This window comes from Coffea eugenioides, chromosome 11 (genome assembly GCF_003713205.1).
Source record: "Coffea eugenioides isolate CCC68of chromosome 11, Ceug_1.0, whole genome shotgun sequence".
Classification (NCBI taxonomy): domain Eukaryota; kingdom Viridiplantae; phylum Streptophyta; class Magnoliopsida; order Gentianales; family Rubiaceae; genus Coffea; species Coffea eugenioides.
Window position 1 is genome coordinate 40,028,308 of NC_040045.1, and position 26,747 is coordinate 40,055,054.

The 26,747-nt window shown below is 34.6% G+C and overlaps 2 protein-coding genes across 5 annotated transcripts; one reads left to right on the forward strand and one right to left on the reverse strand.

The window, feature by feature from the left end:
* Nucleotides 1-140: 140 nt before the first annotated feature.
* Nucleotides 141-10,229, reverse strand: LOC113753609 (pentatricopeptide repeat-containing protein At1g77360, mitochondrial). Of its 4 annotated transcripts, XM_027297804.1 has the most exons (9): nucleotides 9,886-10,229; nucleotides 8,607-8,713; nucleotides 6,655-7,794; nucleotides 6,468-6,551; nucleotides 5,952-6,044; nucleotides 4,546-4,766; nucleotides 675-2,290; nucleotides 372-425; nucleotides 141-295 (listed from the first exon to the last, which is right to left on the reverse strand). In XM_027297804.1, exon 7 carries the CDS (start codon nucleotides 2,246-2,248, stop codon nucleotides 809-811), a length of 1,440 nt encoding a protein of 479 aa, XP_027153605.1. In that variant the 5' UTR covers nucleotides 2,249-2,290; nucleotides 4,546-4,766; nucleotides 5,952-6,044; nucleotides 6,468-6,551; nucleotides 6,655-7,794; nucleotides 8,607-8,713; nucleotides 9,886-10,229; the 3' UTR covers nucleotides 141-295; nucleotides 372-425; nucleotides 675-808. The 4 variants fall into 4 exon arrangements, with proteins under 4 accessions (XP_027153605.1, XP_027153607.1, XP_027153604.1 ...); XM_027297806.1 differs by lacking the exon at nucleotides 5,952-6,044 and having other exon boundaries at nucleotides 6,500-6,531; XM_027297803.1 differs by lacking the exon at nucleotides 5,952-6,044 and having other exon boundaries at nucleotides 6,500-6,551.
* A 126-nt stretch (nucleotides 10,230-10,355) lies between these two features.
* On the forward strand, nucleotides 10,356-13,527 carry LOC113754443. The gene is made up of 4 exons (XM_027298853.1): nucleotides 10,356-10,684; nucleotides 11,794-11,870; nucleotides 13,016-13,138; nucleotides 13,243-13,527. The coding sequence occupies exons 1-4, from the start codon at nucleotides 10,444-10,446 to the stop codon at nucleotides 13,306-13,308; spliced, it is 507 nt and encodes a 168-aa protein (XP_027154654.1). The 5' UTR covers nucleotides 10,356-10,443; the 3' UTR covers nucleotides 13,309-13,527.
* Nucleotides 13,528-26,747: the final 13,220 nt, after the last annotated feature.

Genomic DNA, 26,747 nt, shown 5'->3' on the forward strand with positions numbered 1-26,747 from the left:
AATAGGAATCAGAAAATACCACTAGGTATTTCATTTTCCAAAATGATATCTAAATCAAGAAGTTTTAATCCCTATTTTGTAGTTTAAAGTCTGCATGGTTGTCTACGTATTCATTTTTTTGCCAACCAATGCATTCCATATGCAGTGCTAAAAGCGGCTCTCAAAACTGTTTTTATACAAGTATCTTACAGTATTTGCTTCATGGAACTCAAATTTCGGTCCAAACCGTGGTGCGAACTACAGTTTCCGGCAAATGCCTAAATTGCAACTTCTGGAACATTTGGAAGGCAAGAACCTGGAAAAATGTAAACTTCAGAATACCTAAATATTCCTGAATCCGCAATATAATAAGTACAGCATAAAAAAGATACCTTTTCCTACCAGAAACCTGCCAGACCAACTCTTAACTAGTCTCATAGCCATAGCTACAGATAAGATGAAATGGCAAGAAAAGTTTGTTAGATATAATACTCAACAAAAGGAGAATGGATGGCAGATCATGTGTTGCAATCACATTAACAAATGCTCAAAATACTTGCTTTAAGGCAAAAAAAAAAAATCATTTGTTGGATTTAGACAGGTGAGGTTGAAAGAGGGTCACGACAATGAAACAAGACAGTTCAATGATCAGTGAGAGATTCAAATTATAAGAATCCTGGAAAATAATAGATTACCGGTTAAATGCAGCACTTGCTTAAACAGGTAACAGGTGTCTTTTCCAACGCTCGGCATTGTAAATTTTCAAACTGCATGAATCTGGGTTCTTGATTCTTCATCTTAATTAACTGTCCCACAGAACTCCTGATTCTCAATCACATAAAGGCTCCTTAACCAAAAGGTTCATTTTTTCCTGAAGAAATTCAAGTACATCTTCTCTCCCTTCCTTCAGAAGCAGATTTCTTAACTTGCCAAAAGTCACTCTTCCTGGACGAATTCCATTCTCTATCATCTCTTCCATTAAGACACAAGCCCTAGAGGCATCCGCCTTGTCACATAATCCATTGATAAGGGCTGATATGGTATGCAGGCTAGGAACGAACCTTTTCTTTTTCATGTACTTCCATACCTTGAAAGCCCTCTCAAGCTCATCCCTATCGCAGAACATCTTTATCATCACTGTATAAGTGTCTGCATCTGGCTCACAAATTTTAATCATCCGACGAAAAACTTTAAGAGTTTCATCAGTCTCCCCACAGCCAATCAAACTGTTTAAGATGATGTTGCAAGTTCTTGAATTGGGAGTCACCTTTTTGCCCTCCATCTCATCCAAAACCCTGTAAGCATTCTGAAACTTGTCAACTTTGCAGAAAGCACTAATTAAGGCGTTATAGACAGCTACATCAGCCTCCACTCCACTACTTTCCATTTCAAGGAAGGTATCTACAGCATCTTCAATCCGATTGTCTATACCATATGTATGAACCAAAACACTGTATATAAATGATGTTGGCCTACAACCACTGAATTCCATCTCCTTAACTATTTCAACCGCTTCATCAACCCTACCTGCTTTGCACAGGATATCAACCATAATCCCATAAGTCACAATGTCAGGATCACAGCCTGCCTCCACCATTTCTCTGTAAATTTCCCTTGCCTTGGGCAGATTGGGAGCTCTTCCCCATCCCTCAAGCAATATGCTATAAGTCTTTGAGTCAGGAACAAATTGACCTTTCATGTTATCAAAAATTTCCTGAGCCTTTCTCACATTTTTTGATTTGCATAAAGCGCTCAATAAGCCATTGAATGCTGCTAGATTTGGAGGCACATCATATTTTTTCATCATATTAAAGGTGTACACCGCCTCCTCCACCTTCTTTGCCCTAGCATACTTCCTCATAATGATACAAAATGTCTCAATATTAAGCATTTTCTTACTTCTCATTGCATTCACAAGATCCCACATCAACTGATACTGCCTTATCTTAGCTAAAGCCTCAATCATGGTGTGGTATGCTTTAACACTATGCTCATAATTACGCTGCTTGCCTGCCCAGTCAAAGAAACGGTAAGCCAGCACTCCAGCATTTTCAAATCTCTTGAGTACTTCCTCAGCAATTTCAGGGGAAACCCTTATCCCATTCTGGTCAAGCTCAGTATCAAGCCCAAGTTTCGGGCAAGACATCATAATCTTACATACCCTTTTTACCATATCTGAACTATCCTGCAAGGATTCTCTTGAACTGTACATTCTACACAAAATCACTCTTCGGAGACATAATTTACCAAGAAATTGCCTTAGCCTCATATTCCACCAGAGCAACTTAAGGGTTCCAAAACGCCTATCTGACTGAAAGATAAAAAAACAAAAACATCAGTTAGTCACACAGCTTATGCTCATATGCAGCCATTGCTTTATTTTCTTTTTCTTTATTAACATTTACAATCCTTTTTCTGTCTACTTAAGTGGGTCTGTGCAATTTCAGGCCATTAAACATTCTATGCTTGACCCAGCGGAAGGTGTCCTCATTCCAATCAAGTTGAGTCTTAAGGACACAAAAAAATTGAAAAATTTTGATAAAAAACAAAAGAAAAAGCTTTGAGAAATGGTTAACGACTGGTACATCCCAAGAACAGCTAGTTTGCTGGACAAAATAATCAAAATGGAAACTTTGAACAACAACGAATACCCAGTATGAGTTAAGCATTTCATCGAATGAGTGGTGCATAACTGACTTTGGGCAGTTCTTTTTCACTAGGCTTCTACCTGTTTACAAAGATACAGGTATCGCAACTCACATAAACACAGAACTGGATATCATATTCCTGTAATTTGATATTGTGCTTCAATCAATTGAAAACAAAACATTGAATACCGTTTTTAAAATGAAAGCAATTCTTAAGCATAAAACAATTCATATTGACATAACCTTTTCTTGCAAGGTGCCGGGGTCACCAACCTAGGAGAGCCTTAGTTAAGTAACAAACTCGAAAGTACAACGTTTGCGTAACAAGAATTACGCTCTTTTTTTTTTGTGCGAATTGCACTCCTTTTTTCGAGTCAATTTTGTGGAAGAAATGATACTCTCAGCAAAGATTCAAGTCTGTAACAAACAAGGCCTAATACCGGATGGCGTTATCAGCCTTTTGCACTTTTCTTTCTTTCATTTTTCTTTTTTACTCGCCTTTGTTTTGGACTAATCTTCCCAACAATATAAACTTTTTGGGTTTGGCCAACAGATACCAATGCAGGGTTACATTAATTTTGATTGTGTATTAAGTTAGGTGTGTTTTAAGTGTGTTAATAATTGATCATCAGACATTAATACATATTGTAAACCTTTATTCAAATTCTATTTTTGTCATTTTTGTAAAGGATAATTTCACAAACATCTCGGCTCCCTTCAAGTTTTATAAATTACATTGACCTTCCTCGTCACAATAAAATGGCTATAATGACCTTTACTTAATAAATAATTCACAGTATAATGAAATGAGATTAAAAAAAGAAAAAGAAACATGACTTTTTGGCCTATCCTGTTTACAAGTTGCAGCTAATGACGATTCTCTTTTATTTACTGTCACTCCATTCTCATCCATCAACCTTTTTCTCCTATAACTCGCTCTCAAATTACCACCAACCATTGCCTATAACTAAGCCAATCACACCACAAGTAATCCCTCAAACTCGACTATATATTCTTATTTCTCCTTTCTTCTCTTTGGAATTGCCAAATTACAAGTTTAATTGAGGGACTAGATTTGATCGTTGAAATAAAATCCGATTTCATGGTCAAATTAAAAGGAGATGACGAGGCACAAAATAATAATAAAATAAATAATACAATCATTGGCCAGAAGAGGAAGAGGGATTGAAATTGGTAAATTTATTTATTTGTCTATCATCCATTCAAAAAACTTTTTAAGATGTTAATAAGTACATTTATATTTCTTTTTATACTTGACAATTGTTGGTTATGGTTTCGTTATGGAAATAGAGTTTCTTCTTTGTATTTAAAATATTAATATGTTCGGAGATTTGATGGTAGGCTAGATTATTTTGTTTTGAGAAGGTGTGAGTATTGGGTTTGAAATTAGGGTGTGATTAATTGTAATAGAATTTTGATTTTTGGCAAAATGAATTTCTTGAAGATGTCTATAGTCATAATGATGCCTTCCGCTTCTTAAACTTGATTAAACCCATCCATGCCTAAAACTCATGTAGCAGGAGTTGAGCCACTTATATGAAATCAAACCATGGCATTCTATGTTGAAGATTATGCAAACATAGGAACAGCTGATTGTGAGTTTGACCATTCCATAAAACCATATGGTAAGAATATTTCTAAAGGATGGAACAAATCTTTAGAATTGAATGCATGTTTTGGGAAGCAAATTTATGACTATGATGATGGAATTGCTTGGGTTTAGAATTTGGAATTAGACTATTTGTTAGGCTAGTTTGTTAGTATAGTGTCTTCTCATCAAGTCTAGACAAGCTGGCCTGCTCGTGAATGCAGTCTACAAATATTAAAAAAAGGCATAAACATGAGTGATTATCAGTATAGCAACCAAGGAATGCACATTCCAAGTCAAAGCTATTACCTTGAGGCATAAGCAACCAGTTTAGTGCTTGGTAGCATAGTCAAAGAGAGCGTCCATGTCATCAAAATATTTGACTGTGAAGCGTAGAAAGGCATAGAGGCATAGCTCAAATTTCCATTTGTTTCGCAAGACAAGCATCTAATTCTCATGAATCAGATTGTTAATACAAATATGAACGTCACCCTTCTTGAAAACATTTATCCTTGATGTTTATTTCCCAACTGCAAATGCCATGATATAATTTAATTGTCATGTCATCCTGGGATTCAATTGAATCAAAAACAGTAGCTGAAATGTCCTATAAGAAAAAAAGAAAACATGACCTATGTCACTAAGAAATAAAGCTTTTGCCACTAAGTTTCAGGACTGCATGTTTAAAAATACGCATGGATTAAGGGCCATGGAAGACAGTAGACTGAAGGTGTATGAAAAAGGAGTTCATTAGGTGAGTTAAGGGTGATTCGGGGTGTTCAGGTAGTTAAAAAATTTTAGCCATGGGATTCATGATAACGGTGTTTATCTCAAGCTTGACAATGGTGGAAAGAGGAGGAGATCAAGTATAGGGCATTCAACTCCTAAAAATACACTTCTAATGAGAGATGAAACAAATATGCTGCTCATGAGTCCCTTGAAGGATAGGAAGCCTCATTCAACGAGGCTTCATCAATTGTATACTGAGACAGGAAAAATTATTACTCATGATGGAAACAGATTAAGATTGCTCCTGAAGAGCTATGGTGCTGATATTAGAAAATCCCATCAAATAGCCCAAAGCACAAGATAAGAACTTCAAAACTGGAAAAACAACTCAACCACTTGAGGCACAAGAGAAAAGCCAAAAGAAATTCAAAACTGGAAAACAACTTAACCAATGCAGGCAGGAAAACACCCCAAAAGAACCACCACACGAGACGAGAGAAAAACCATTTGTAAAAGGCAAAAAAAAAAAAAGGAATCCTTGGCAAGAAGAAAAACAAATCATAAAAGAAGGAAAAAAGACAAGAACTTTTTACTGAGTAAAAAAGAAGAATTTTAGGGGCAGTTGTATAATTCAGCAGAAACTGCAAAGCAAGGCTAGCTTGTCAATCACAAATTAATCAGTGAAATAGATAAAAACAAAGAAAAGGAAAAATAACAATTTATCAAGAATTGTAACTGAGCACCACAGGCATCAACATGAAACTCGTCACACGAGTCTTTACTCAAAGGAGCATCCTGCAGCTAAACAAATAACAGAAATGACATAAGAAGATTCAGGAGAAGAATCACCAGACAAACCAAAAATCAGGACATTAGAAAAACAATTGAATCACTGCAACTTATTAGTCTAATTAAGTGTTGTCTTGAGATCTCAATGTTTATATGTCCAGAATGAGTAGAAGTATAAAATATCCAAAAATCTTTACTTGACACGAGAGCAAGAGATCATCATCAAGTATTTCCAAATGATTGCCTATGGTGGCCAATCTTCATGAGTCCAGAACAGAAAATGAGAAAACCTCCATAAAATGTACATCAAAAAGGCTAATGAGGGAATTTAAACAGATTAAATTATCTTTTTTTGACAAATATATAAATATAGCCTACCAAACAGTGACAGGGAACACTATGGCCTCATAATGTGCTAAGGTTGTAAAAAAAACCTACTTAAAAACTGACAACCTATGTCACATTTTCTCCACCAAATAACAGAAAGATATTTAGAGAATCATGAAAAATTTTCAACACTTGAGACAATTAGAAGTAAGTCCTAGACCGTAAACTGGCACCTCAGCACAAAACAAAGACACAACTCAAAAGAATGTACAATCATCAAACAAACTACTCAACTAAAACAAGCCTAATTTGATCTTGAAACAGCTTGCCAAAAAAAAAGACGGAGGACCCGGAGGGGGGAGGGGAGAGGGGATGAGAAGGCATACTATTTCCAATTGGGAGAGAGCTTCTTGCTTACTTGATGGTGCAGAAGAATCTCATGTGCAAGTTCTGCCGGCTCAAAAAAATCCCTATGTTATTATAAAAGTTTTAACAATAAGAATAGAAATGCAACAATGAAGATGATGTTGGTTTTGTTTTTCCAACAAGTGACAATTTTACACTATGCCATACCTCAAGTCACACAAAATAGTACACCATTCTGAGATGTTGTTGTTCCTCTCTTTGCCAACTTGCAGATGTAATCTTCAATCTATCCAATGTACACCTAACAAAAAGAAAAAAGAAAAACAAAGCAGTATGAAACACATATCTGTACATCTAGAAAAGTAGTTAAATAATGGCAGCTACCCCTCTTTCTTTCCCCGTCATTTGCCAAATTTGTAAAACTTTAGTCTAATGTATTGCAATGAGTACATTTGATTATATCCATTAGGAACACAATGATGCTTTGGATATTTGCTAAACTGATACAGGTCTCTGTAAATTGACATGTGAACTAACAACAAAAAACGAAATGTTCCAGGTACAAATGCTATTTGTTACTTTTAAAGTCAACTTCCAAGGATAAAATGGAAAATATGTTGCTGCTTGTTAACATTAAGATGATTTCATTGATTTCTCAAACATCCCATGATTAGATTCCATTTCATTTATAGAAAAAAAAATAAACGAACAAAAGAATGCAAGAGGTGCAGTTGTCAAAAATGATTGCTGTACACTTACATTTGCCATTATAGTAAGCAAGTTTTAGCCTGCCTTGCTTATAGAATACTATCCTTACATTTCATTCATCTAGGATAACAAAAAATACTAATAACCTATAAGACTTGGAGCATGCTGTGTCCTTAAGGGAGGAAAAAGGAAAATCACCTTCACCTAACATCAGGGCTAGTAATTTACCACCTAATGGAAAGAAAACGTGTGAAAAAGATCTTGATCAAAAATATTGTACAATATAGGGATGCCCTCAGAACAATCAACTCTAGCAGCTGAAACCACATGCATGTGTTTGTACAAAGCCATACAGTGCTATAAATTGTAAATCTAATAGATTTTTTTAAGTAACCTATTCTGTTCTATACACACCAACTACATCAATTATCAATTGCCACTGCTGAGCGCTGAGAGTATTGACAGAAGCATATTTAAGTATGGTGCATGACACAACATGCAATTGATCTCATGAATCAGTACAGGTCACCTTAAAAACAAGCAAGAGGATTATAACAGAGAATTTCTAAGCATCGACATTCAAACTCCGTTTACACCAGATGCTTCATTCTCTGAGAATTTATCCACAGGATCTAACACCTAATGAGAGAGACAGCGAGTGGGTCAGTCATACAAAGAAAGTAGCAACTATTTGTTAGCCTGTGAGATATCAATTGATGTGATTCATAATACTACTCACAAAGTCCACGTTAATTCAACTTTAGTTGATTTGAAGAGATGAATAAAATTGAAAGGTAACTAACATCTTGCTTCTTCTTCTCTAACGACATCTCATATTGGCACCATTGACTAACCATTCACAAAGAAACCTGATAATACAACCATGCTTGTACTACCGCCTAACTCAATTGGAGTGATAATAATCAGAAGAATCTCATCATTAAGTATTCTGCAACAAGATAAAATGTAAAAAGCTGATATGGATACTCCTCAATCCGTTGCCTACCCAGATCATGCAAATGTCCCACCAAATTCCACTGCAGAAAGTTCCTCATTTCCACATATAATCATCAATTGTTCACATTCATAAACAATTCACACAACATAGCACCAGCTTATTTGATTTGAAATATCACACCGTTTTGTAATGTAGAGACCATGAGTAACCTCACATAAAAACAAAAAAACAAAAATAAGAACCACAGACTGTAACATAGTAAGACCTAAAACCAGTATCAAGGTAAGTTAAAATTTCACCTCCCTATTCCTTGTCTAATCAAACATCAGCAGTAAACCTCCATTTTCTCAAGACATTAAAGAAATCTCCAAGTTCCCCCAAGGAAAATAGCAACTAAAACATACAAGCGTTGATGCACCCCTACACTACAAAAGAAAGCAATAGAGTGTAGAGCTTTTAACCCACAAAACAAAAGAGTGAGTGATATCTTTACCACTTCCAGGAATTGTTTGTTGAAACTGCAACAGCTGACTTCATCGTTTTGTGCTTGCCTTAGGTCCCATCCCCAAATAGTTTGTCACCAAGCCCATGATGCCAAACCTAGGTAAATTGGCAAATGCAGGGATAGGTATGCCAGCAGGGTTAGGTTACAATAAAGAACACACACTATAAACAATAACCTAAATAAAACTCAAAACAAAATTGAGACTCTATCACACAACAATACTATCTTGACTGATCAAATTTGCAAATTTAAACAACAGCACTCTCTGGCAAATGTTAATTACTGCAAAACCTGAGATACGTTATCAGTTATTAGCAAAGCTACATCCTTTAACAACATTGCAAGGAGTATGAGAATCATCCTAAAATCACTTAGTATCCTTAATCAAGATATCAATGTAGATGCTGGGGATGCTAGGGACACTGATACCGAGTCTGAATTTCTAGCTACCTTTACCAAGATATTCATCACTTCCGGTTTTCATTCTATAATTCAGCATTTTAGTCATTTCGTAGTCCATCATGGGGAGACTAATAAACTTCATGGAGAACCGAAAGACGATATCAACAAATTTCACAATCCTGGCATCATTCATCTCTTATAGAAATAAAAATGACGAAGCTTTTGCTTTCCACCAAAAGGCATAAACTGATTGTTACCTAAACCATGAAAATCTGCAACCTTTAAGTCAGCCTGTGTCTAGTCACAAAACTTAATTATTTACACCTCAAAAGGAACTTAAAAGAATTAGGAGTAAAACTAAGCTGCGCTGTCACACTTGCACCAAGACATTCCACAACCTCCAAGTAACTCAATGAATCAAACTTACACAAACCCCAACAAACACATAAAATACCAGAGCAAAACATTCGCATGCAACAAGAAATAAGCAACTAAAACCATAAGCTGAAAACTATGTAGACCATATAACTCACTCTGACATAACAATTCATGCAGAAACAGATTCCTCACATCAGTATCCCAGCTAGTAATTTCCCAACGCAAGAGCAAAATCCAGATGCTCCCCGTGAAATCTAAGATATTTAACACTTACTCCACTTCAGTTGCAACTTAAGCAACGAAACATATTTAAGTATCTTACAAATTCCCAGATTTATGTCTAACCCAAGAGTAGTTTCAAATTAGGGCACCAATAGCGATTAAACGCATTAATCTAAGCAAATAAAACATAGATACTTCAGAGCAGGAATGAGCCATTAATGATAATAATGAGAGGGAAAAGAGAAAGAGAGATGGAAATGCTTACATCATGGCCATGGATATCTGTTTGAAATCATGTTTTTCTTTTTGTGGGAAATGGAGAAGAATTGCCCAAAAAATTTCTAAAATTTAAGCGAGAATCAAGGAAACTTTAGCTTTGCAGTTGATCGGAGAAGGAGAGAAGAGGGGATTGACAACTTCTTTTTAGAGGAGAGGGTATAAGTGGGCTGGAGTTGCGGCGTGGAGGGATATGAGAGAATTTTTTGTTGGAATTCTGCCTAGCTGCGGCTGCGGTTTAGAGTTGAAAGGAAACAAAGGAAAAAGGAGGAAGAAATGGAGAGTGGGGAGAAGAAAGAAAGAAACACGTGTCCAACTCCTTAAATCTGATGGCCTTTAAAAATCACGAGCAACTCACGAGGGCCGACGAAAACCAAAAAGTACTTCAGAGTTAAAGAGCTCTTCGGCTCTTATTCTGTATGTGTTGAAAATCTGCGACACCATGCTCTAGGGTCTATATATTTCTCAACAGTCCTTCACGCAGAAGCCATTGCGTCTAATCCCATCCGTCTGTCACTTCTTCCGTTCGAGTGGTTCAACCCTCCCCATGCAGGGTCTGCAGCTTCAATATCTTCCTGTTGCTCCATCTCCTCCTCCTCTTGCTTTGAGGAGGAAGGCATCCAATTACCGTACTTGGATTAAATCCACCACCCTGCCGATGCCTCGTACTTGGATTAAATCCACCTCCCGCCGTTCTCTGTATGTCATTCGTGGTCGTAGTGCTCTAACTATCCCCAATTCAGGAAGCTCTTGTCCACCTTGTGACTCAGGGAACTCCTCACCGTCTGGTACGTCTAAATTTGCTGGTGTAAACTGCTTCAACATAATAACTAGCATTATATCCTGTGCTAGGGAATTACAAATAGTTAAAATAATTCAAAATTTTTTGAGCAAAACAAAAAAATAATAATAATTTTGGAATAAAGTATTTAGCAATTTGCAATTTAATTTTTGTATTTTGTACAACTCTTTGTAGTGTGGTAATATGTAGAAAAAGAATTTGATAGCGTTTTATTTGTTTTTTAAATTTTAAAGTGGTAATGAATGTGGTAGACAATAGAAACTATAGTGGATTTTGTAGAATTCTTCGTGATTTGAAAAGATAAATTACATGGTATGGACTAAATTTTAGAAGAAATTAAAAATAATTGTGAACTCTATAAAACTAGCAAGGAAAGCTTCTATAAGCTTTGAATAGGTGAATAGTATATAGTGTAGATATAGATATGTAAATATTAATGTTATTTTTGTAGAATTGGAAGCAATCACTTTGAAAAGAAATTAATTTTCATGAAAAAATAAGATATACAAAATATATTTGCAATAGTGAAACTGATTGTTTTTGTATAATTTAAAAGCATGATGTCCTTGTTTAATCACTTTATAATAAGATAATTAGTACAACTCCTTATTTATATAAAAGGGTTGAGGAAAAAAAATTTATCACGTTTACATTTATAAGACTATGCATTGATGTTTACAAGTTTATTATGTTATTTGTTTAAATTTAGAATATCTTATATAGAAAAACATTTTTCAAATGACAACATATGCCATTTGTCATTTGCACCTGAGGATAAAAACATTTTTATCTAGGAAAATTTATTGATAAGTTTTTTTTTCATTAAATTGATAAGTTAGCTTAACAAAATATTTTTCTCCCTGGAATATAGGGATAAACATTTGAACCAAACAAACTAATAACCGATAGATAACATTAATTGAATTAATTAAAGAATAAAATAATTCAAAATCCTTTAAAAAAATGACGCATGTCATATTATGATTGGAACCCTTCTGGAGATGTAGACTGGTAAATAGTATATAGTATCGATATTAATAATAACAATCATATTTTTTTTTAAATACGGTTTATGTACATGTCACCCTTTTGAAGGTGAAACCGAGCTGGATCGGACAACTAAGATTTACGAATTTGTATTGCCAAAATTGGAGGATTTTGTAACACACATGGTAAGTATCTTGCCTTTATTCTCATTTGTATTTTTATGGCCTTTTTATGGTTATGTAATTTATTTTCTATGCTGTCAAAATTAAAGTACTCTAACTAGCATTCTAATGCTTTAATAACATGAGACAAAGTTGTAAAAAATTACAAGCAATTTTGCTTTTTTGCAAAAATTATTTTAGAATTCGAGTAAAAAAAAAGTTTGATTCGGTGTTGAAATAAGAAAATATAGTAAAAGTTCACAAATATAAATCCCTTCAAATTTAGATGGTAAGAAAAATAATGAATTAGAATAAGAAAAAAATTCTTACAAAAAAGGAATAGTTGTTTAAGAAATTAATACTTGAAGATTGAAAATATAATAAAATATTTCTAAAAAATAATAGTAAAACTTGCCTCGGAGTAAAGGATTTGGGAGATCATAGAAACAAAAGTCCGGTACAATAATATTTCAGATTGTGTTTATACAATGACTATTTGATTTTTTCTTTTATTGATGTATTTACCTTAGTAGGGCAAGAGGCTGGTATGCCTTAGGAACGATTTAAAGAGGAATGTCAAAGAAGATGATTAATCAATTGATAAATCACATTTAGAGGGACAAGATTAGTGAAATTTTGTTAAAAATTTATAGAAATAATTGTTTAAGTCATTAATACCTAAAGATTGAAAACATAATAAAAAAATCTCTAAAAAAATAATAATAAGACATGCCTCGGAGTAATGGATTTTGGAGGTCATAGAAACAAAGCTCTCTAAAACAATGGTAGTTTGTCTTGTTACTGATGTAATACCTTAGTCAATAGAGCAAGAGGTTGGTATAACTTTAGTAAAGTTATAAAGACGAGTGTTAAAGGTAGTGGTTAATTAATTGATACTAACATCTATCTATAGGGACAAAATGAGTGAAATTTTGTTAAGTTATTATAAATAGATATACTTAAAACTGGCTTTTAAAAAGTTTTGGGGGGCTCCTGCCCTCTCTGCCCTCCCTAGCTTGCGTACACCTACCTACTATGACCTTAGATTCCTAAGGCCTTTTGGGAATCGGATTGTATATTTGGTCTTCATTATGGAAGGTAGGGTTATGGGTAAGACATGTTGGGCTTGGACCTTTGTATATCACTTATATCATCTCTTTGGATTTCAGGTTACGACTTGTTTCATACTTTTAGCAGTTTGGTTCTATTTGCAAATGGGGCTGCCCCTTCCATTTGTCACTGTAGGAATAGTGAAGCTTACTTATATACTCCACTATATTCCAACAATGGCGGTATGTATATTTTTATTTTAATTATTGTGATTAGCAGGCTTTCATATTTAATAATGATTAACCTTTTTTAACAGTGATTTTGTCTGGTCTTTTTTGGCTTGCAGGGAATTGTGACCTATGTATTGGTCAATTGTGCTTATGTTAAGCACCTGAAGAATAAGAAAGGGTAAGGAAAAAGAAGAGGGGAAGCTTACCAACCAGTTTCGTCTTTGTCGTTTATCCGGAAAAAGACGTATCAGAGTGACAGCTCTTCTTTATCCCTAGTCGATTAGGTCTTTCAAGATGTTGCCCTTTGTGGTACTGAATACTAGATTCATCATCTACTTCTTCATCTATTATCCATACCAACTTTCTTCAGTGACGGATGTTATGCAGGACAGTGGAGTTTTGAACGCATATCTATCATTTTGCATGATATTTGATAGGAAGATGCTTTTCGCTTCCTACAAACAAAGTTTGCTTTAAATTGTGGTCCATGGGCAAACTTTAGATTACGGTTCGTGGTAACTTTAATCCGAGCAAAGATCTTCCATATCAACCATTTTCAAGAGATCTTGTGATTAATTTGTGTACCACCTCGCACGATATGACAGGGCATCAAAAAAATTCATTTACCAAGTTGAGGCGGTGGTGGAAAGGGAAACATATCCACACATTTGAGAGGGCATATGTACTCGTACCCATTACATGAAAAGTAGGTTGTGCATCACTTTCTATTTAGTGGTGTCATTTCTTGAGTCGGTTGTTGCACATAAGAGGCTCTGTGCAGTGATCTTACATTGTGGTCTCTGCACTTTGATTTTCATCTCTTGATTAAGAATTTCTGACCTTCTAATATTAATGTATTTTGAGGTCCGGCATGCTTTTATTTATTTCTTTTTGCTGCGTCTTCTGCTGGGAAGAAGGTAAATCTTCATCTCAACGAACAGTTTTTCAGCTGTAATTAATTAGGTTAATGCTGCTTACAACAGTGAAATCACCTTGTTTGACTCGTACTTACTGGTCATGGTTGATGGCACTATGAAGTCGAGACTGGGACATTTGTTTTCGTACATGTCAAAAAAGAAAGCAGAAACTATTGAAGGATGGTTTATCACTGTTATATGCAGTGGTCATTACGGTGAAATGTAGAAATTGGAGACTTCTTATGCAAAGCAAGCATCTCTTAGGAGGCAATAGGCAATTCAAGCCCCTTTTTACAACAAAATGCTGGCTGAGGTAATCAGCATAGTTGCCTCATGTCGCATTGAGAGTGCAACCATCAAATTACGCATCCAAAATTGTGATGATTATCAGGTTTAAGTACATGAAAAATGAGTCAAAATCACAGCAAGAAAATGTAGGAACCTCAGCTGGGGAACTCCAAGTTCGATATATAGCTTTCCACGCTCGTATATATTAAGCCAGTGAAAAAGACAACACAATTAACATTTTTCAATTTTCTTTACCGCAAAATTATTACACCAGCAACGCTAAAATTGATTATTAATCTGGCAAACAAATCTACTGATCCTATAGCATCTCAATGGCCTAAATCTGGAAGACATAATCAAGTCGCTCCAAGGTAAAGCACCTTATGCCATATCTCTGATCCTTGTCGAGTTGTAACCGGTGAACGCCAGGGCCCTGTCAAATGATTTTGACTTGCAAACTCTCGACAACAAATTGACAAGTTAGAACAGCATTTCATAGAAATAGTACAAACTAGGAACTTCATCATAATACAAATGCTCGAGCTAGAAAGAGCTGGATTTGGAAAATTTTCGACACCATTGCATGGAAATTTGTAATAAGATACAGGCCTGAAACATTTACCTCCCCATGCAAGATAGTCAACGAACAAAGAACCATAGCTAGGCAAGGAAAAGGAAAGGGAGGGACCAACATGATATTATTGGCATGCCCGGAATTGGAAAGGATCTTAGTCCAAAGCCTCTGAAACCCTTAGCTCAAAAATAGAACAAATGGAGAACAAAAAAAAAAGAGAGAAAGTCCCTGACCTCAGCTGAACAGGTCAGATCCAGTCAAGGACAAGGAAAAGAAATGGAGGAACCACATGAAACCATGGGCATGCCTGGCCTCGGTAAGGATTCTCTCCATCCAATCTTCAAGATTAAAAAATTTAAGATCGAAAATTTAAAAAAAAAAAAACCATAAAAAACCAACGCAAAAGCAAAAGATATAAACAAAGAAAGATAAAAAGGTTCCTTTCCAAGCCAGGCGATGCCCACAATTTCCTGCAGATCTAGCTCCGTTTCCACCTTACCCGTTTGTTACTGAGCTCCAATATCACCCTCTGTACCATAAGTTCAGGTAAAAAAAAGGCTAAAAAATAACGAATTTACACCAAGTTTAATGAGCCGCTCCTTTTTCTTCCTTCTTTTTTTTTCCCCTCACTAGAAGAGAAAGTTAGCCTGAAGAAACTAGCAGCCGCAAGAGCCAAGAGGGGAGGACGGGAAGGGAAAAAACCCTAAGAGAGAAGCACTGAATCGGGTCTAGCGACTTTCTGTTTCATCGTTCCACACCTTTTATAAACTTTTCCCCTCCAGAAGTCCAAAGACTGAGGACACGCCAAGGGGACCCTGCCGAACAACCCTAGCCCAGCCCAGCCCACCTTGCTTTCGCAAGTCACTCGGCCCAAAGAAGAAGTCATCGAATAGCGTGGGACACGCATGGCCTAAGCAAAGTCTACAATAACGAAGAGTTGGGTGCAACTGGTAAAATCACCCTTTTCTAGCGCAATTTGATAGATTATAATTATTATTATTATTATTTTGGTGGAGTGCAATATGACAGATTTACATGTAATACTCGAATACTTAGATTGTAAAGTATGAATGATTAAATTCAAATTGGACAAATTTGAAAGTCTAAAGTGTACGTGTTCAAAATTCAAAAATTAAGGTGTTAAATGTTCAAAATAAACAAAGCGTTTTCGATATGGTATGGTGCTTTCTACCACGGTAGTATTACTTATTAGACTGATACATTTGACTTAAGTATTCAACACATTTTCCGTTTAATTCGTACACCATTATAGCTGCTGACAAGGTTGAAGTGGTCGGCAAAAGTAAGCACAAAGAAATCATAAATTGGCAAAAATTAAATTGAAGAAAGATTAAATTTACAAGTAACTCAATAAAGAGGTATCTGAAGACATATATCACGTCCTTCAAAAACAAAAAAGAGACATGTATCACATGACAAAAGGGTTATGAATGGAGAGGTAAGGTTGTGTAGGGAGAAACTTCCACCATCATCATCTTCGAAGAAGACGGCCTCCCCACCGGACTAAGAATTAAGAAACTCAAGGCTGGAGGGGTTGGCTGCAAAATGTATCCAATAAATTGAAGTGAATATTGCTGGGAGGATTATTTAGCCACAAGAGAAAGAGGTGATTAAGGAGTGGCTCAGAAAAGACAATGAGGAGTTATATCTTTGTATTTGCCCATATTAAAAACTATTTTTAATTGTGTCATTATATAGTCTAATCAATATAAGTGTTTTGAGTTTAAGCATGTACACATTAGTATGAAGACCACTAGTACTACTAGTGATAAAGAGCACACTGAATTTGTGTGCAATTTGGAAATTTTATTTTTTATATAGAGAAATTGGCAAAATTTTAATAAACCAAAAAAAATGAACTTTGATATTTTAAAAGTTTTTTTCCAATGAATTTGGTAGTTTATAAAATGTTTGTGGGTAGTTATGGGTGAAAGTTAGTTGTGATTATATTAGTTGGCAATATGTAGGCAAATTTATTTTGGTCAAAGCATTAATGATTAGTTTAGCATACATGCTGAGTATTATGGACAGAAACTGCATTTTTTTTCAAAATTTTGGACCTATGTTATGTATCGATTTAAATTAGAACTTTTATTTTTATTTTTCCCATATTAGTTGATTAACGATTATTTAGTTTTACTATTCTTGTGATGTCATTTTCTAGTAAAATGGAGATGGTTTTGTCACTTGATCAGAAATTTTTATCTCTTTCTGCCTAAGAAAAGTTCAAGGTCAGGAGTAGGACTGCAAACGATCCGAGTCGTGAGTCGAACTCGAGCTGGCTTGAGTCCAACTCGAGCTCGAACTCGCACTCAAAATATTAAGCTCGTTAGCTCGCGAGCTCGAATATATATATATATTTTATTTTAATAGTAAAATTATATATATATCCTTAATATTTTATTATTTATTAACAAAAAAATATTATTTTATTTATTTTTAAAAAAATAAAATAATTATTTTTTATTTTTTCGAGCTCGAACTCGAGTTTTAAATTGTCAGTTCGTCGAGTTCGAGCTCGAATTCGAGTTCAATAAAACTAAGTCAAGACTCGGTTCGATTAAACCAAAATTCGATTCGACTCGGCTCGACTCGTTTACAGCCCTAGTCAGAAGTGATAACCGTAATATGTCTCTTATGTTACTTGAAAGAAAACTATTCTTTCATTAGTAAATTCAAGCATGTCACCTTGTATTATATTTTATCCATGAAAATACATGCAATACTTTTTATTTGAAGAATGTTTGTTATCCTACTTTTAAAATAGACAATGAAGAGTTATATTTTGGTATTTGATCCAATTAAAAAAAATTATTTTTTACTGTGTTACTATATAGTCTAATCAATATGAGCATTCGAGTTCAATCATGTATACATTAGTGCTAATACCATTTAATACTACTAGTGATAAGGGTACGCTAAATTTGTGTGCAATTTTGAAAAATCACTTTTTATATAGAAGAAATTGTTATAAAATTTTAATAAACAAAAAAACTTTTTATCTTTTATTTTCGTAATATAAAATTACAAGCAATAAGCAAAATCAAACCACTCCATGAAAGGATACAGAATTCATGAATACTTATATATGTATTGTTTGTGTGTATAACAAATAAATGAGAGCCCAGAAAGTCTAGGAGAAATTAAAAATAAAAAAATAAATATCTAGCAAGAAATATTTAGAAAAACCAAAATGATTTCAAAGCACTGATATTATCAAAAAAAAATGGACAGCATATCAAAGCATTAATGTTAACTAATAGAGAAAATAGAACAAGGCAGCCAAAATTGGAATCTCAGAGACTAAAAATTTAAAAAAAGTTTCAAAATTTCAAAACAAAATAAATTACCGACATAAGATAAATACAATGAACATCTGACTCCTAATTTTAACCGAAGAAGAAAAAGGTAAAAACGTTTAGTAATGCAAAAGAAATACCTTCGAAAAAACTATTTGCAAGGTCCAATATCCTGTAGAAACAAAATCAAGCACCAGAAACAAGAAGTGCTACAGAAGCATGAGTTTATAAAGAAATGCCATGAAACGGAAATTAGAATCACTTTCCACAAAAATAATCACGAATAATCATCAATTTTGCAGATGTAGAATAGATGAAACAAAGGGGAAAAAGAAAACAACCCTTGTAGATATCCAAAACAGATTTCAAAACCAAATAGACCCGTAAAACCTTTAAAGTAAATCCAAAAAAAATGCGTGAAGTAGATGCCGATTGTTGATTGTCGACTGTCGATTGCGGAGGCAGGGCTTTGGGTAGTATGGTGCTGGGGACAAAAGGGTAGAAGAAAATAATGAAGAGACCTGCAATGATACAATGCAACAAAGAACTACGAAGGCAACGTACAACAGCCTAAATTACACAGATAAAATGACAAATCCAGAAGGCATAAAAGTTAAATGAATGTATGAAGAGGCAAAAAATAGGAAACTAAGAGAATAGAAATTGTCTTGAGTCAGGATGAAAGAAACGAAAATAATGAAACGGGAAAGAAGAGGCAAAATGGAAAGCATGCAAGTAAACCACAAAGCATAGGATGGAATAGTCAGTAGTATGATGAAGAGGAGAAAAGCGCAGCGAGGAATAAGAAAATCAGGCAGGCAACTCTTTCATTCAACAGGTACAGCGGACTTCTTATTTAAAACCACTTGACCTTTATGCCCTTTGTGTTACAATAGAAGCAATATGATGGTAATGCCAAGGTGAGAGGGCACACCTGACATATGACAATAAAAGTACGCTTTAGTGGTTGCTTAAAACTTAGGGTAAAATACAGTAAACCCCCCTGTAATTAGAGAAATGGACACGAAACCCCCTCATTATTTAAAAACACCTACTTAACCCCTCCTGTGCTTTGGATTTCTTTGAATTTTACCTGCTATCTGGTTGAAAAGTCGATAACAATATAAAATATCAAAAATACCCTCATTTATAATATCTCAAAAGGCACAGATGCAATTAGCAGATCTTAAGCGGTACTTCAGGTGTAGAGAGAGAAAGTGGATGAAACCCTAAACCAATAGCCAAGACCCACCACAATCGCTATCATTTTTCACGGCACCGATAAATATAGGATTTTTATGTGTAGCTCGCAGATGAAGAAGGCATTTCTGTGCAGATCGATCAAGGGTTACGAAGCATTAAGCATAGCAATTAACGAGGTAATCTCATATTTGAACCCTAAATTTACTTGTGTTGATTGGTTCGATGGCAGGCGTTTTTGTAGTATATTGCTAGGGATATTTTGAAACTTGGTAAAAAAAAATGGCAGTTTTGACTTAGACCCTGTTTGATAATCTAATTCACCACTTAAAAATAATGGATTCAGATCTCAATATATTTAAAGCGTTTGATAATAAAAAATTGAACATCTGAATTAATTAAGGGACACTTTATTTTCTAGGCAAAACTTGTTCTCAAAATTAAGTGATAAACTATTCACTTATCACTGATGTAATATACACTCAAATGTATTAGATTTAATACTTAACAATTCAACAATTTAATGGATTCAAATTTCAAATTTCAGATTTCAAACTTCAACTTTTAGATTTCAATTTTATTAAGCGCATCCTTAGTTAGAATATTGTCAACAATTTTTATCAAAAAAATTTATAAAAAATTGCTAAGTATGCAAAAAGTAGAAAAAATGGGTCTTTTTGGAGTAATAGAGACTATTGTAATCCATATTAGTATTGATTATGTTTATAGCCTTCTAGATAAGTGTGTTAATGTTGACTATGCTTTTTGAAACTGAAAATGTATGAAATATTGCTTGTCCTTCTCGATACATCTGAAAATGAAATTAGTAAATTTATCTCTATTACTTTGGTTTAGGTGTATAAGAATGGGAGATAATCTGTTTAAGACCATAAATATACACATGCATTATGGTGGACATTTCAAATGAAAATCAAGAATTAGATACACTGGCGAACATGTGAGGGTATTTTGTGGATGGGACCCTGATGAATTATCTCCATTTGAGTTTTAAAAGATGCATAATACAATTGAGTGCAGGGCAAGCAATATAAATTTCTGGTACTATATCCCCTTTCATGACCTTGATATTAGTGTTGTTAGTATTAAGGATGATACCAACATCGAGTTATTGATAACATATTAAGAGGGTTTTCAGAAATACACATATATGCTGAGAAAAGGCCTGAACCTACTGAAATTGTGTCTCCGAATGAAAAATTACTGTACAAGAGAATGGCTGGTGATGGTTTACTTGCACTTCCATATTATGACAATTGGTATGTTGAAATTGGTTCATCGACATCAAAGAAAGACAGTGATAACATTGACCCTACAGTTATTAGGAATAAGGATAATAATGATTTTTCACACATTAACTATAGAGAAAAGGGTATCTGTGATGAAAGGTCATCACAAATGGAGTCAGATTCAATTTTTATGGGACCACATAGAGAAAAAATAAATGAGTCAGCTAATAAGTCCAAGAGGAAGAAGACAACAAATGATAAAAAAGTTGAGTGTCAGAGTAAAATTTATTGCAAAGAAGTCAGTCAGACAATTATTTAAAAAGAAGGAGAAAGTTGATACAACTATAGAGGTCTAGCAGTCTCCCGAAAGAAATTCAGCAAAAGAAACAACATTTAGGATAGATCCAACAGAAGAAATAATTAATTTGAAGGGAGAAAAAATAGCTGATGAAGGTGGAGAAAAAGATGATGTCATACCAGACTATTAAGATTTTCCTGACTGACTAAGAGAATGAATAGAAGGGTCTGAGGATAATGACATATTTGCAAGTTTAAATGGTCAATAATTAATATAGACATCTATAAATCTAGGATCTGTAAATTCTATTGGAGTTGGTTTAGAGTAGCAACAAAAAAATATGCAAGCCAAAACTAAAAAACAAGCTGGTATAGATCAACAAAAGAAAATCAGCAGGCCCAATCTAGAAAACAAGCTGATTCAAAGCATCAACAACAACATCAGCAATCAAAATTGAGAAACAAGCAAAGAACTAGAACCATAAAAAGAGGAGTCAACCAACCCTAGGTATGGATGATAGTTACTATGTCAATGAGCAGGAAGAGGACTAGAGTGAGCCAGTAGTTAATGATGAAAACCTGTTTAACAAAGGGATAGGATTTGATGATGAAAGCATCCCTACCTATAGTTACTTCAATGCAAAATAAGAGTTTAGAAAAGAGTACTTTGAACTAAAGGTTGGACAAAAATTTACTAGCTTTTCTAAATTTAAGAAGGCTTTAGTGGAGTGAAAAATTGGGAAGGGATATGAGCACAAATACATTAGAAATGAAGGCTCTCAAATCACAGCTAAATATATAAAGAGATGCAATTGGAGAATTCATGCAAGCAGCATCAAGAGAATAAAAACTTTTATGATCAAAAGTCTTAAGGGAGAGCACTATTGTGATAGGGATTACAATAATAGACATGTCACTTCAACATATCTAAGTAAAAAATTTCAGGCTAAGGTGGGGGAGTGATCATAGTTGTAGTATTTTTGGCATAGTGAATGAAATAAGAATTGTTTATGTTAGATATTAGTGGGAAGAAAGCTGCCAGAAGCAAAAAGCATTAGAGGCACTTAGAAAAAATGACATGGATCAATACCATAGGTTTTGGTATTATGCATCCATTATAAAAAAGTCCAATCTTGATACTCATATTTTAGTGCAGATTCATAGGCGAAGTGTTAAGGAAAGAGTTACATTTCAAATGATATATTATGGATTATGTGCTTTGAAGAATGGTTTCTTAGAAGGCTGCAGACCTATCTTATGACTAAGTGGTTGTTTCCTAAAGAATTCTTTTGGAGATCAGCTGCTTACAGTTCTGGATAGGGATATTAATGAAAACATGTTTCCTATTTTCTTTGCTGTTGTTGAGCTAGAGAACTATGACAGATGGAACTAATGTTTGAGGAAATTAATCACCCAATTTGGAAGAGAAAATAAAGGAGTGGCTTACACTTTCATTTTGGGTAGGCAAAAAGGTTTTGTCCATGCAATTGAGGAGTTGTTCCTTAAATCAGAGCACAGATTCTACCTGAAACACATGTTCAAAAACTTCAAACAAAGATTCAAGAATCAAGACCTTAGAGACATGTTATGAAAAGGTACTACAACAGCAAACATGCCGAAGTATGAAGTTGGCCTAGCAAATCTTGAAAGGGTTGATCCAAAGGAAGGTGACAAGCTAACAGTTGCGAGATGGTTCAAACGGTTGCCTCCAAAGTTTTGGTTCAGAACCCACTTTAGTACTGCTTGAAGGAGTGATACGTGCGTTAACAACATGAGTGAGTCATGAAATAATTACATTCTAAAGGTTAGAGGCGAGCCAATAATAACAATGTTGGAGTTGATTCGGAGGAAATTAATGCAAAAGTTGGTAACCAAACGAGAAGGTATACTGAAATATAGTAGCACTTTATGTCCAAACATTCACGAGAAATTAGAGTAACTGAAGATAAAAGCAAGAAACTATGTCGCGATTTATGGAGGAAATGAGAATTTGGAAGTTGATGGCCATTGAAAGACTAATGTTGTCAATTTGGATATAAAGACATGTACCTGTGGTCATTTTCAACTTAGTGGGATTCCATGCGTGCATGCCGTTGCTTGCATTCAAAGCAGAAAGTTAGAATTTGAGCAATTTGTTGATACTTGTTACCATAGAAAAGCATATTTAAGGGCCTACAACTTCACAATTGGTCATATTCCTTCGAAGCAGTTCTGGTTGGATAGCAAAATACAGTATTTGAACTCACCATTGGTGAAAAAATAACCTGATAGGCCAAAGGAACAGAGGAAGAAGGGTACAGAAAAGCCTACAAATCAGCATAAAGCAAGTAAGAAGAGTTTGACCGTCCACTATGAATCTTGAATTAGCATATAATTCATTGTCACATGCCTGGATTAATTGTAAGCATGCGGATTTCAAATTTGTGCACATTATATTTCAGGATGAAATAAATTGAGTTTTTTATTCCAACAGTGCGCATTGGGTACACGTGATATTGTTGCATTGAATCCCTATTTACGTACAAATATTTTACATCTACACCGTATACTACGGTCCTATCGTATGTTATACATGTAGGATCCACTTCTTCCATCGAATGCACATTCCACGTGTTAGCACCAGTCTCAATTTTTTCCCACCGAACTGGGATCCTTCGCATCCTCTTTGGACTTCATCATGGTCTCCTTTAGGCCCTCGATTGTTCTAAAGAGTTGGTCGAACTCCTCGATGAATCTTTGACTGCCCATACGAAGTGCAAAATACATCCGTAGGAAAATGACGTTGTCCATGTCACAGTTCCTCATTACCCTGAACAATACTGCAACGTTTCTCACGTTTGCCATCTTTTTGATGGCATACTTGCATTCAATTTCACCTGCGCTTATAGCAATTCAAACCTCATGTATATTGGATAAGGAGGGTCCACATCACGGCCTACTCCAATTAAATCTTCGATTTTAGTTACATTTTTCTCTTTCTTCTCTTGACACGTGTCGCGATCTTAGTAGCAACAATGAGTTCGAGATTGAGCATGACACTAGTTTGTAAAATTTCTTTTGGCCGATATAAAAGATTTTTGGAGGATTTAGTGATCATCGCATCTTTTTACTAGTCAGCTAGTGCACAAATAACCATAACAATAACACAGTCACGTTACTAAAATAAATAAATAAATATAAATAAAGGGAAAATAAAAAAGAAAAAGGAAAACATAAAAATCAAAACATCACAATTAGGGTTTAATCCTAATTTTATATACACAATTCTTTTTATCTGTCCCTCCATTTTTGAGTTTTCATGATGGTTTTGACTAATTCACTCGTCCCATCACCGGCCTTTCTCTGCACCCGCCTTTAACCGTTGTATTCTTCCAACCTCTCCATTCCTATCTCCAGCGACCATCATTGTCCGCCTCCTCTCGTGCTATGTCTCCGGGGGGGCCAAAGGTTGGTCAATCAAACCCCATCTCCCAAGAAAACATTTGTCATTTTTGTAGAAAATCCTCCTACTCCTTGTTGTTGTTTCTGTAACTTGATTTTTAGTTTGGTATCTAATTCAAAGGAAGTATAGTCATGCTATTACAACTACCTCATGTTTGGTTATTGTTGTTTTTGTATCTGATGCGTATAAATATTGGACATAAGTTAATTTGGCTTACAAATAGTTGATTGTAAGTGATTTTTCTTATAAGATTTGGTGGCACTAGAAAATATAGATATTGAGCAAAACAAAGAAGGTAGTAATGGTGAGAATTTTGGCCTTTGGATTTTTGGATTGCATTACCCTAAACTTGCTGATAAAATATAAGCTAATAACAATTATAAATGTTTTCAAGATCCAAGAACATGAGTCTGATGACTATAACATTTCTAGTTGACACTCAAGCCATCTCCATTCTTCTTTTCCTTTGATAACATGTAAGGCCTAGGTTCTTCTTTTTGGGGGGAAAAATCTATGGGCCTCTGACTGAATGGAGTAAAAGTGTATGGTTTATTTGCTTTACGTATCACTATCCATCTAGAGTTTTAGCCATAAACCAAAATACTGGGCTTCTTATATACATTATCACTCATTAGGTCCATATCTATATCTGAGGGCTTATCTTGTTCCTGAAATTCCAATGATCCATTCCATAATAAAAGAGCTACCTTGCATTTCCATTTACTCTTTTGTGTGTCGAATATGACAGTAAATTCTAATGCCATGACAAAACTAGAGAAAGTTTTGAACCTCTGACCTTTATGTTGCATTTCCTTAAGTTTTGAACCCTAGTTATCAACAGTTTAAGAGAATGGTTCTGGTAGCTATGGTTTATAGCATCTAGAAAGCAAAAAGTACACCAAGATTTCAGTTTTGACAACAGTTTACTATGGCAATTCTTAACTCCATTGTTTCCACAATTCAATATGGCACTTTCTTATGGAAGGAGCTAGTGGATTTACATCTTGTTGAAAGCAGACAATTCCCCAACCATAGTCATGCTATTTACATCGATGCGTATTTGTGTTGTTATTTCAAATTATTGTATGTTTACAGATTGTGCATTTTTTTGTTAAAAACAATAATGTATTAATAAAACTTGGTACTACAAAAGTTCTACAAATCTGGGCGACACTGTTTATTAAGGAATAGAGACATTCTTCAGCAAGGATTAACACTATTTATCATGAACTTTTCACAAGTAAATGAAAGAAGCAGAATAGTTGCGGTGACATTCTATTAAACCAAAAAGTTCTTCCCAAAAGAAAGCAATCGATTCTGACAAAGTATTATCACCTCTTCCTTGGCAGAGTTATGCTAAAAATATTATAGGCCTTGCCAACCAACAAAAAATATCAAAGCATGACATTAAATCCCCACATAAAAGTTTGTCAAGTCTAAATCACAAAAATACCATTACTATACTACTAATCGAGTCTACCAAACATAAAGCAAAAATTGTTTCGCCAGTAATTTGTGTATCACCATTGAGATTCACAAAATGGTTTGTTATTCTTCAACTGAAAAAAGTTAGCATCTCCAACTGATAGATTCCCTTTGTTTGATGCACATGAAAGCCAGTAGCAGAAGATTGAGAAGAGAATATTATTGGACCAAACCTTGTCTTTTGTGTCTATATGATAGAAATAATCATGAAAGTGTTAGGGTATGAACATGTTGTTGAACAAAACAAATAAAATCTATCATTGCTACAGAAATAAAAATATAAAAAACCTATATATCGAGACAAGTGGTGGTAGATGCACCATTATTTTCACACACAACACTTCTACTTTAAGAGTCAGTGGTCCACTACCAATCACAAAGATAATCTGAAGTTAATTAATTTTGTAGGAAAAACAAAACTAAAATAGAAAAATTGTTACACTTACATGATAAGTAGGTTGAATATGTGGTCGACTTATATATACTGCTTCCATAATCTGAAAATGCAAATTTGCTAAGTAAACTCTAAAAGATCATAATACAACTACAAAATTAAAGTGAATTATGGAGATTAAATACCTGATCAATAGGTATAAAGGATTTTCCTGTTGATAGACCTATACCGTTCCAGTTTTCAATTCCACTTAATGGCCCATAATTCACTGTTGCTCCCATGCCACCCCTACTTTCTCTATCATGGGCTGATTGTTTATCTCTTTCATAAGCATCAGATTGTCTACATCTTCCTATAATTTCCTTTGGAATTATTGTTCTAATACTACTTATGCCCCTAACTCTTCCAACTTCAGAATAAGTTGTTGAATTTTTCCCTGCATTCCTACCTCTTCTAA